At 34.9% G+C, this 13,102-nt stretch overlaps 1 protein-coding gene across 8 annotated transcripts in view; it reads right to left on the bottom strand.

The window, feature by feature from the left end:
- RALGAPA1 (Ral GTPase activating protein catalytic subunit alpha 1) overlaps positions 1–13,102 on the bottom strand; it is a 241,377-nt gene that overhangs the window by 72,705 nt on the left and 155,570 nt on the right. For all 8 annotated transcript variants that reach the window (XM_087422563.1, XM_087422573.1, XM_014792116.2 and 5 more), the window contains 2 exons: positions 10,463–11,327; positions 7,751–7,822 (listed from right to left, as the gene is read on the bottom strand). In XM_087422563.1, coding sequence (XP_087278689.1) covers positions 7,751–7,822; positions 10,463–11,327 — 937 coding nt within the window. The remainder of the gene's footprint in view (positions 1–7,750; positions 7,823–10,462; positions 11,328–13,102) is intronic.

The following is a 13,102-nucleotide window of genomic DNA, read 5'->3' as shown; positions in this document are numbered from 1 at the left end:
ATTAGGAACAAGAAGATCAGGGTGCCCACTCTCAACACTCCTATTCAATATAGTACTGGAAGTCCTAGCCAGAGCAATCAGGCAAAAAAAGCAAAAAGAAGGCATCTGAATCAGAAAGGAAGAAGTAAAATGACCTCTGTTGGCAGATTACATGATCTTTTAAGTAGAAAATCCAGAAGACTCTACCAAAAAAATTGTTAGAATAAACGAATTCAGTGAAGTTGCAGAATACAAAATCAACATAGAAAAATCAGTTTTGTTTCTACATACTAACAATTATCTGAAAAAGAAATAAAGAAAACAATCCCACTTATAATAGCATTAAAAATTATTTAGGAATAAATTTAACCAAGACAGTGAAAAACTTCTACAATAAAAACTATAACAGATTGATGAGAGATATTGAAGAAGACATAAATACATAGAAAGATAACATAGAAAGAAGGACTGGCAGAATTAATATTGTTAAAATGTTCATACTATCCAAAGTAATCTATAGATGTATTGTAGTCCCTATCAAGATTCCAATGGCATTTTTTTACAGAAATCAAAAACACTATCCTAAAATTCAAATGGAACTACAAAACAGCCCAAATAGTTAAAGCAATCCTGAGAATGAAGAACAAAGCTGGAGGCATCACACTTCCTGATTTCAAACTATATTACAAAGCCATAATAATCAAAACAGTACGGCACTGGCAAAAAACAGACACACAGATCAATGGAACAGAATTGAGAGTCCAGAAATAAACCCATGCATATATAGTCAACTATATTTGACAAGGGAGCCGAGAATACTCAATGGAGAAACGAGTCTCTTCAATAAATGGTGTGGGAAAACTGGATATTCATATGCAAAAGAGTGAAACTGGACCCCCATCTTACACCACTCACAAAAATTAACTTGAAATGAATTACAGACTTAAATGTAAGACCTGAAACCATAAAACTCCTACAGGAAAAATAGAGGGTAAACTCCTTGACACTGGTCTTGGCAATGATTTTATGGATGTGACACCCAAAGCAGAAGCAACTAAAGCAAAACAAAAACAAAAAAACAAGTGGCACTACATCAAACTAAAAAGCTTATGCACAGCAAAAGAAACAATAAACAAAATGAAGAGGCAACCTACGGAATGGAAAAAATATCTGCAAACTATGTATCTGATAAGGGGCTAGTATTCAAAATACATAAGGAACTCATACAACTCAATGGTAATCAAGCAAATAACCCAATTAAAAAATGGGCAAAAGACCTGAATAGACATTTTTTCAAAGGAGATATTCAAACGGCCAACAGGTAAATGAAAAGGTGCTCAACATCACTAATGATCTTTGTCGTTAGTGCTGTCAAGTCAATTCTGACTCCTAGCAACACTGTGTACAGCAGAGCAGAACCCTGCCCATTATTTTTTAGCACCATCCTTTAGTGCTATATCAGACAACACTCTGCTGTTTTTCACGGCCAATATTTTTTGGAAGTGGGTGGCCAGGTCCTTCTTCCTAGTCTGTCTTAGTCTGGAAGCTCCACTGAAATCTGTCCACTATGGGTGACCTTGCTGGTATTTGAAATATTGATGGTATAGCTTTCAGCATCAGAGCAACACGCAGCTGCCACACAGTATGACAACAGACAGACGGTGGTGTGGTTACCTGACCAGGAAACGAACCCAGGCTGCAGCAGTGAGAGCGCCCAATCTTAACCAGTAGACCACCCACTAATCATTAGGAAAATGTAAATCAAAACAATGAAATATCACCACACACCTATTACTTTGGCTATTATCAAAAGGACAAGAGATAAAAAGTGTTGGCGAAGATGTAGAGAAAAGGGAACCTTTGTGCATTGTTGGTGGGGATGTAAACTGGTACAGCCACTATGGAAAAACAGTATGGACGTTTCTCAAAAAATTAAAAATAAAACTACCATATGATCCAGCAATCTCACCTGGGTATATATCTGAAAGAAACAAAACCACTATCTTGAAGAGATATCTGCCTCCTCAGGTTCATCGCAGCATTATTTACAATAGCCAGGGTATGGAAACAACTGATAAATGGATTAAGAAAATGTGGTGTATATATATACAATGGAATTCAGCCACAAAAAAGAAGGAAATCCTGACATTTGCAACAACTTGGATGACCTTTTTTTTTAACTTTATTTACATTTATTTATTTATTTATTTATTTATTTTGTGAGGAAGATCAGCCCTGAGCTAACATCCGTGCTAATCCTCCTCTTTTTGCTGAGGAAGACCAGCTCTGAGCTAACATCCATTGCCAATCCTCCTCCTTTCCCCCCCCGCCCCAAAGCCCCCCAGCAGACAGTTGTGTGTCATAGTTGCACATCCTTCTAGTTGCTGTATGTGGGACGTGGCCTCAGCACGGCCGGAGAGGCGGTGTGTCGGTGCGCGCCTGGGGTCCGAACCCAGGCCGCCAGTAGCAGAGCGCGCGCACTTAACCGCCAAGCCACAGGGCCGGCCCCAACTTGGATGAACTTTGAGGGCATTATGCTAAGTGAAATAAGTCAGACAGAGAAACCAAATACTGTATGTTCTCACTTATATGTGGAATCTAAAAAAAACGAACTCATAGAAACTGAAAACAGATTGGTTGGTCGCTGCCAGGGGCGAGGGCAGGGGAGCAGGAGAAGTGGGTGAAGGTGGTCAAAGGGTACAAACTTCTAGTGATAAGATGAATAAGTTCTGGGATGTAATGTACAGCATGGTTATAGTTAACAATACTGTATTGTTTATTTGAAAGTTGCTAAGAGAGTAGATTTTTAAAGTTCTTGCCATACACAAAAAATTATAACTATGTAAGGTGATGGATATCTTAACTAACCTTATTGTGGTAACCATTTTGCAATATATACATATATAAATCATTATGTTTAAACCTTATTCAAACTTACACAGTGTTATATGTCAATTACATCTCACTAGAGCTAGAGGAAAAAAAAACTTTGAAGAGACAATACGGGAATACATACATTAATTAATTTAAAAAAGCAAAAGTAATTACATTTCATGTATTAAAGACAATTAAAAAAAAAAAAAAAAGCAAAAGTAGGAACTGGCCCAGTAGTGTAGTGGTTAACATCGCACACTCCACTTTGGCAGCCCGGGGTTCAGATCCCCCCTGTGGACCTACACCGATCGTCGAAGCCATGCTGTGGTGGCGACCTACATGCAAAAAATAGAGGAAGATTTGCACAGATGTTAGCTCAGGACCAATCTTCCTCATCAAAAAAAAAAAAGAAAAGAAACAAAAAAAAGCCCGACAAAGCTAAAATGAGAAAAGGAATGTAACAGAGAACTATGACACCATGTATGAACCTCTACTAGTATCTGGTTTGAAAACCTCAATAAAATGGATTTTTGTAAAAAAAAAAAAAAACCCAAAATACTGAAATTGACCCAAGAGCTAAAAGAAAACTTGAAAAGACTAATAATGATGAAACAAATTGAAAGAATTGGAAATTTTACTAATTCTTCCAAATTTTCAAAAAATAGAGAATATTCATTTTATAAAGCTGGCTATAACCTTAATTCTAAAAACATAATAAGAACAGACAGAAAATTATCTACAGAATATTCTAATAGATGGACTACACCCTAATTCAAAATGAAATTCTAGTAAATTTAACACAACAGGAAGTCGAAAAACCCAGTAGGGTTTAATCCCAAGAATGCAAGAATTATTTAATATTAGCAATCTAATGATATTAAAATACAATGTATATTAATTAGTTAAGAAAGCAAAACTATGAAAATCTGAATACAGGATGAAAAGGATTCTGATAACACTTAACTCCCTTTCACTATAAAAACTCCTAGAAAACAGGCTACTTTCTCACATGAAAATTATCTACATCAACCCAACGATGAAACAGGAGAGTTATTTCCCTTAAAATCATAAAAAACAAGGATGTCCACTCTTACTATAACTATTTAACACTGGAGTGCAAGTTCTGGTCAGTGCAATTAGATATAACATAAGCAAAAACAAGGCTTAACTTTTAGAAAGATTATTTGCAGATAATGCTTATATACCTAAACAAATCCTAAGAGTGAAACAACTATAAAATGTTTAAAATCAATAGGAGAATTCACTGAAGTATTTGGATACTAAATAAATAAATAAATAAATAAACGTAGAAGATAAAATGGAGGAAAAGATTCTATTCAGAATAGCAACATAACAATAAAATACCCCTAAAAGTAATGTCTGGGTCTCAGAATAAATGAAAAACACCTCATGATTGTACATGAGAAGAATAATGATAACAAATGTGCTTATTCTTTCTGTATAAAAATTTTTATTGCAAATCACATCAAAATATCAATGGGATTGTTTTTTTCTGGAAAACAACAGCATAATTCTATCATGTATCCAGAAGAATAAACAGGGGAGAATATCTAAGAAAAGAAGAAGAATGTGTGTGAGTGGGGTGATGAAGAAGATTGGGCTTATCAGATATTAAATTATAAGGCTATAAAAAATTAAACAGTAACATCTGCACAAAATTGACAGACAAATCAATAGGAATGAACATAAAGCTTTGAAATGGCTTAATATTTAATAAAATAAACATCAAATCAATGAGAAAGCTATGGATTATTCAACAAATTATAGAAATAGACTATTCTCCAACATTTAAGCTAGTTCCATTTCTCATTCCATAAATCAAAATATATTCCAGAAGGAATAAAGAATTAAATGTAAAATAATTACCACCCCAACCAAATAATTAAAGATCTAGAGGGAAACATAATAATGTTTAACTGATTTCAAGACAAAACTCTCTAAGGACAACAAACAATTGAAGAAATCCAAATAAAAAAGATTGAGAGATATTTTTCATTTCATAAAAATGAAAAACCTGTATGTTAAACAACCTTAAGTCACTGAAAACTGAAAGCCAAACAACTAACTGGGAAAACTCCCTCAATAAATACAAAAATTAATCCTTAACACACGCACACGTAAGAGAGCTCTTACCATCAAGAAAAATTCCTAAATAGAAAAATAGAAAAAGAACACTGAGAGAGAATTTGAAAACAGATTAAAATTTCCTACAAAAAAATATTAACTTCACTAGTAATAAAGAACTACAAATTAAAGAGATACCATGATCTGCTTCTCAAGCTATAAGGATAAGAAAAAGTGATTAATATCTTGTGCTGACCAGGTTGAAGTTATACAGGTATTCTTACACAATGCTGGTAGAAGTAGAAATTAGTACTTAATGGAAAGCAACTGTGCAATATATATGGCCTGAAATAAGTTCTTATGCTTTGACCTAATAATTCTATTTCTAGGTATCTATCCTAGGGCAAGAAATTAAAAACAACTTAAATATCCAATAATCATAGAACTTGGTACCATAAAAAATTATTTTTGAAGAATATCAAAATGGTTGAGGAAAATGCTCACAATATAAATTTTTTTAAAAAGTAACTATATATTAATGATTCCATTTTTATAAAACAAAAAAATCATACATATGCCTATCAAAAAAGAAAGGCTGAAAATACAAAAACAAATGTTAACAATACTGTTATAAATATATGGCTTATTTTTTCTGTTTTATATTTCCTATAATAAACAAAGAAATTAAACATTATGTTAAAAAGATCATTCTGAAGTAAGCTAAAAACAACAACAAAAACCAGTTAGGAATTATTAGAAGTGAGTAAAAGTTATATTTTTCCATAAATTTGGTAGCAAAAGGCATGAAAGGGATAGACTATAGCTTCAAAGGATGGTAACTGAGGAGTTTTGTTTTGTTTAAAGACAGATAACAAACATGCTTACAGTAAGAGGAGTAAGCAGAAATACAAAATAAAGGGATAACTTTCCGAAGATCCCAGAGCAGGCAGAAAAGGTGGGAAGCAGACGTACAGATAATGAAAAAAAAAAGCCTTTTCTGAAACCAAAGGTGAGCAAAAGAAGATGGCTCAATGTAGAAATTTTAAAGAGATGAAGATGTAAGGCAGAGTTGTTTGATGTGGGAAAGGCCTGAGTCATCTTACTCACTTTGATTCCTGTAAATAGTGATGGCATGGTGGGTGGCTAGTTTCAAACTAGTTTTCCAATCACCAGAATCTCTGGATTTAATTAATGAGAGATGTGACTAATGTGTTAAAATGTGAATATGTGGAGGAAGAAGAAAGGTTAAGAATTACTGCTTTAGCAGACTGTCTAGCAGACTGTCTTCCATATAGGAGGTCAAGCATTTGAACTGAATTCCTAGTGAGGTCAGAGGAGAGATGACCTTTTGACTATAATGAAGGGCCTGAGGAACAAAGAAGTGGTTTATAATACTGTCATGTGTCACTTAACAATGGGGGTACATTCTGAGAAATGCATTGTTAGGCAATTGCGTCACTGTGCTAACATCATAAAGTGTACTTACACAAACCTACATGGCATAGCTTACCACACACCTAGGCTATATGGCACTAATCTCATGGGACCCCCATTGTATGCACGGTCTGTTGTTGACCGAAATGTTGCTATGGGGCACGTGACTGTAATTATTCTGAGAAATAAAGTAAGAAGTGAACAGGGGATAAGAAATTTGCCGAACAGAAGAGAAGGTATTGTTGAAGTAAAGGAGCATAAATCTATAGTAACTTTCTATATCACTCTGGTTTGATAATTTTCTCTAGTAATGTACTGTCGCCTAGGAATAGAGAAAGTAGATGTTAAGAATGGTTCTGATTAGAGAATTGATTACGGCCATATATATGTGTGTGTGTGTACATATATGTGTGTATACACACTTATATAAATGTAAGTGAAAGAATAGTTTTAAGTGTGCTAGATATGGTATTTTAAAAATAGTTGACAATGTGTGAATTTGCTGGACAGGAAGGCAGACTGACTGTGGGAACAGAAAAAGCAAAAAATTGGAGGCATAAAAGTATACAACACCGGTTGAATAAGACGTGAGAGTGAGAAATGTGGATGTTAAGGAGGTTGTGGATCTCAGATCTCAGAAATACAGGCATTCTCAATAATGGTGACATCTATCTAAAGTGTCCCTTTATTAATGTATTTTCAGTTATATTGCCAAAAAGCGTCTACCCCAAAATTTTATTTTTATGAGTCTGGAAAGGAAAGCAGTACATATACACAGGTTGATCTTACGGGAATTTCAGTTAAGTAATATTTTGTAGTTTCTAGTACCAGTTTCCCAGGAAATCTTGTCCCGGTACACTATGCACCTAGAGATCATTGAAATAATGATAAAACAAGGTTTTACAAATCAAAACCGACATGTAAATGGGTACATATCCAAGGGCTTAAAGAGAAATCAGATTTATAGCAACATAACAAACTATATCCATCTTCTTTGTTCCATTAATAGTTTTTGTAGATACTAGGTTTGTATTCACCAGTCATTTCACTTGGGACCTCTGAGAATAATCAAAAAGGGTAGATCTGGACTGTCTTAAATACGGGAAAACCAAAAGATATTTTATAGGTTCAATCAGATTTCTGTAATTCGAAAGATGATTCTGAAATGTATAAAAAAGGTGTAAATGATTCAAAGATACCAAACATTTAATGTAGCCCTACATTATTCCAAAAAGTTTATTATTTCTAATGTATGAATAAATGAAATACAGTTTCTGCCCAGAAAGCTATAACTCAACAATACAGTATTATTTACACATAAACAGAGATATAGCTGATAGATGCAAGTTATAAATTTGAAGATTTTCCAACAACTTACCACTGTCTTGAGTCCAAGTTCCTAAGTTCTCTAAGCAGTTTTTCATTTTTCTTCAGGAGATGAAAGCTCCTCCTAAACAGAGAGATTTATAAACATTTTCATCACCTTTGCAATGAATGACACGACAGTCCTGGAAATACTTTCCACTCTACTCATGCAACTCTTACACTTAGTTCTTACCTTTTCATACTTCTAACACAAAGGAGAACATACCCTAAAAAAAACGTAAAGAATTTATGTCATTATTTCTACCCAGGCCCTCATTTCTGCTAGTGGATCATTATCTATTGGCCACTTCAATTTTTCCTTGCAGACGCTGTCAGCTTCCCAAACTCATATCTAGAAAAACGGATAAAAATACTTGCAGGTTCCTTCTCAAGAATTTCATAAAAATACGTGAAAAAGTTTTTCCTCATAAGAAATAAAATATTCGCAAAATTTAAATCATTACCAAGTAAGCTTGTGTAATTCAAATGGAATTTGCTTTCTTCTTTGTTTTACATTATACGTACTTTTTTCACTACAAAGCAACGTATAAATTTTACCATACACATTCTATAGGTGCTAAATCGGTACAAATTATATTCTTGAAATCAATGCTTGCTGTGGTAAAATATAGCTTCCCACCTTTAGTTTTTCTCAAGAGACAATATACAGATGATTCTACAGCAAAAGAGAGTAGAATGTATTTATATGAGTGGCAATACTTGTATCTGGACATACCATAAGGCAATTGTATCCCTCACATAACGTGGCTTTCCCATAAGGCAGAGGTAGATACTCCCTTCTAATCAATGGAAGGGTTTAAATCAAGTAAGATTATAAACACTAGGCAAGCAAATAGAATTCCATTTCAATGCTTCACATGCATTTGAATTACTTTAAGATATATTCATCCAGTGACAGCTGAGCTCTCTTCCTACTACAAATCGAGCAAAAACAATACATTACATAATGCTTCTTCCACTTCCCTACAGCTTTCAGTATCACAGAAATTAAAAAAAATAAATGTATATTAATAATGCTTTACACTAGCATACAATTTTAGTATTTTATGTACATTAATTAAATTCTCACCATTACGTGAAGTGAGAGTTATTTCCTAAATTGTAGACTGTAGCCCAAGGCTCAAAGGTTAAGTGACTCTAACCTGGGTCTTCTGATTTAAGTCTGATGCCTTTTCATTTAACTCCTACCTAACTTACTTGAATACTTTGTGTGTTTATTGCAGTTATTAATGAGGTTTTGCAACATACATAAGAAAACCAAATAAAAAATGAAATCCAGATTTTTTTTCTTCATTTGATGCTACATCTTGAGTTCAATTTCTCTGATAAAAACAAGAAATTATCATACTCCTGCTTGTCTAAAAAAACAGGTAGGCTTCTGTGACATAACAAGAAATATATATTTGGGGTCTGCCCCCAGTTCCTGACACAGAGCTCCTAAAACACTTGTAATTTCCTGAGTGATGGAGGTGACAGAAGCATTTTAGACAGAGTTCCTAAATCCCTTGGAATTTCCTGGGTAATAGGAGTGTTTTTTTGTTCTAATAAGGTGACTCTTAGTGGGCACCTGGATAACTTCAGGATGGGGCCTTGTCACCAGAAAGAGCAAGCCATGATTAGAAGCTTGGAACTTCCAGCCCCACGTCTGGGGAGGGGAGAAGGGCTGGAGATTGAGTTAATAATCAATCATGCCTAGGTGATGAGGCCTCCACAAAAATCTCTACACTATGGGGTTTAGAGAGCTTCCAGGCTGGTGAACACATTCAATGTGCTGGGAGGGTGGCACACCCCAGTTCCACAGAGACAAAAGCTGCTGTACTTGGGATTCTTCCAGAATTCACCCTATGTACCTCTTCATCTGGCTGTTCATCTGTATCCTTTAACTATCCTTTATAATAAACCAGTAAATGTAAGTACATGTTTTGTGAACCAATATAGCTAATTATCAAACCCAAGGAGGGGGTTGTGGGAACCCCATTCATAGCCGAACTTGCAACGGGTGTATGAAGTAGGGGGCAGTCTTGTGGGTCTGAGCCCTTAACCTGTCTGTGCTAACTCCAGGTAGTGTTGGAACTGCTTGGTGTGGAAAACCCACACATTTGGTGTCACAAGTGTTATAAGAAAAATGTTTTTCCTATTACCTTACATGAAGGTTGGAAAAATAAGATTTTTTTCAATTATATGAGCTATAATTTCTTTTTTTTTTTGTGAGGAAGGCTAGCCCTGAGTTAACATCTGATGCCAATCCTCTTTTTTTTTTTGCTGAGGAAGACTGGCTCTGGGCTAACATCCATGCCCATCTTCCTCTACTTTATATGGGACACTGCCACAGCATGGCTTGACAAGTGGTGCGTTGGTGCACACCTGGGATCCGAACCTGTGAACTCCAGACCACCAAAGCGGAGCACGTGCACTTAACTGCTGCACCACCGGGCCAGCCCCTGAGCTATAATTTCTAAGTCAAATAGTTCTACTAGTCATTATGAAAATGTTAATAGTTAATTTATTGTGTTAAGTTATCTTTTTATTCTTTTGAATCCTGACATAACTCAGTGGTCCCAAAAAAAAAAACCTGCCCACTGGTCACAGAACTATCTGGTAGATAAAATTTAGTGAGGAAAAGAATAGAGACTAAAATGCTTGATCAAAAGATGAATAAGACTAACATAAAAAAAAAAAGGAAAAATTTCTCTTTTACTCTTACCTTTTGTCCCAGGAATTCATTCCCAATATACTAAGAAGCAATCTGCAATAATAAAATGCTGACTGAGGCTTCTGAGGTGTTGGTTCATCTTGCTCCACAGCTTTCATGTTTAAGTCATTAAAGTGTTTCTCAACAAATTCTTTTTCCTCTGTGTGTTGCTTAAGGATAGCATTAATAACATCATTTTCCTGTTTTTCAGAAATGCACACAGGTTGTGGAGCAGGAATATTAAGTGAGATTCCAGTTCTCTGTAAGCACTCAGGACTAGTTACACCTAAATACTGCAAAAGCTCATCAAGAACATCTTCTTCATCTCTTATTGTATCCCAAGTTGGTACGGTTTCTCTAAATCTTCTTTTAAACTGGAGGGGAATCCCATCTTTTACTGTTAAATCTTCTAAGCATTCATTAGATGTAGGAGGCTCTTCTGGTTTCTCTTGGCGAGACAATGAAAGTATGAGAGATGCAGGTTCTGACAAGCCACTTACAGGAGGTGGTCCATACAGGATGGCAGAATCCCACGAATATTTTCCAGAGAGATCACGTACTATGATTCTGACATTTGAATTGGCTGATGCAAGGCCAGCAGACAAACCTCCTCCAGGTATACTCTCTTCTGATCTGATCTGGATACAGGACACTAATGTTGTATTGTTCAACACAAAGAACTGGATATTTGGACTCTCAAAGAGTTCAGGAGAAAGTTCAGTACTTTCACTGTAATGATTGTCATGATTTTCACACACCTGACTTGTTAACATAGCAGGACCACCACTCATTGGATAATGGCCCAAATGATTTACCAGATGTGTGATAACAGTGCGGGCGGCTATCGAGATTAATCCTTGTTGCATTTGAGTTTTCACTAGAAATGAAAAAGATAGGTGAGTGGGAATACTGCTGCTACCTAAGAAGTCATACAACAATGAAATATTAGACAACAAACGGGATTTCATCACATTAGCAAAATCACATTCACATATTACAGTAAATATTAATATTTCCAATTTAGATTCTGTACTACAGAAATGATGACAAAGACGAAAACTGTTCTTTGATGAAGTTTTGTTAATTTTATAAGGTAGCCCTTTTTGAAATTTTTGCTTACAGATTTATAATTTAAACTTATACTTTGAAATGTATATCATACCTTCAAAGAAGGATCAAAAGTATTATAAATCAATCACTTGAAATCACTTAGCACACAGATTAGAAAGCCAATGAAATCCCACTGATAAGTTTCTTATCTCATGAGTAGATTCACAGACATAGTTTGCAGCATGCCTTAAATGTCATTTAATTATGGCTTTTATCGATAATGTGCAAGTTTCAGAGAAAAGTGGTCTTTCATTAAACTTTAGGAGTCATGATCAATTTAAAGAGTGAGTCAGTGTAGCCAGCATATGCCAAGGAAACTCTATTTTAAAGGAAAAAGTATTCTATGGGCCTGGTTATACATTTTATTTTTCTAAGGTGTTCTTCTCTGTCATTGTGGTCTAGTCGGAACAGTTAGTTGTATGTAAGAAGCTTTTTTTGGTCCTTCCTTAAGCACATTAGGGAAAGCAAATAGATAAGGAGCATATCTATATAAGTAATTTAAAAAAAAAATCAGGAAACAGTAAAAAGAGAAAACTCAAAGAATATAGCAGCGAGAGGCCTGAAAAGGCAGGGTGCCTAATGGCAGGACCTGAAGGAAGAGGGGAGGAGAGAACAAAGATGTGGAAGCCAGTTCTGGAATGAGTGGTGTCAGGAAGTGGGGACAACTCAGTGAAGGTTATCTTGATATTTTTCATCTAGGAGGTGGGAGGGGAGTTGTCATTGGTAAGTACTGATCATTTACCTTAGACGATGAGGTTTAGTTGTGTGTTTGTGGTACGTGTGTGTCTACAGTGTTCTTGTCTTCCTTAGTTATAGACATGATTACAGAATGATTTTGTTTCTGTATTGTTCTACCATAGTCAAAGAGTGATCTTGTCTGAGTATTGTTTATAATCCGAAAGTTAATCATTGGGAATACTATGATTGAGCTGCCAGAATAACTATAGATTTGGAATATAGAATATAGAATGTCCTGATGATCAAAGTATTATCTACATACATAAATTCCTTAAGTTTAAGTGTATTTAGTGGTGAATTTCAGTAACTGTATAGAATTGTTTAACCACCAACATAATCTAATATATAGTAAAACTCCCACATCAACAAAAAGAATTTTATTTTATGTAAATTATACCTCAATAAACCCAACTTAAAAAACAGTTTATAAGGAGACTAACTTGTACACTGCTGGTATGATTACTTAAAAAGACGCAAGAGAGAAGAACAGTGTTACATTTTCAAGGCCGTAGCCCTGAAGATTCAGAACCAAGACCACTCGGTACAGGCAGAGAGTCAGCAAAACACCATTGCTATGCCACTAATACCAATAACATCTTCTACATTATTTCAACTCTAAAAATGAACAGTTTTCTTTGGGCTTCGGTTGATTCTGAAATGTCAGTGATTAACAAAATTTTAATTTTCCATTATCAATCACGTTTTATGTCTACATACATGTATATATGAACATTTTTTAGTTTACTTAAAAAGTTCCAACTACATTGAGCTTTTCTTTAATTATATTTATGGCTAGTTCTGAAA

Source organism: Ceratotherium simum, chromosome 3 (assembly GCF_057802395.1).
Source record: "Ceratotherium simum simum isolate JZ-2026a chromosome 3, ASM5780239v1, whole genome shotgun sequence".
Lineage (NCBI taxonomy): Eukaryota > Metazoa > Chordata > Mammalia > Perissodactyla > Rhinocerotidae > Ceratotherium > Ceratotherium simum.
This window is presented reverse-complemented; position numbering and strand designations above follow the sequence as displayed.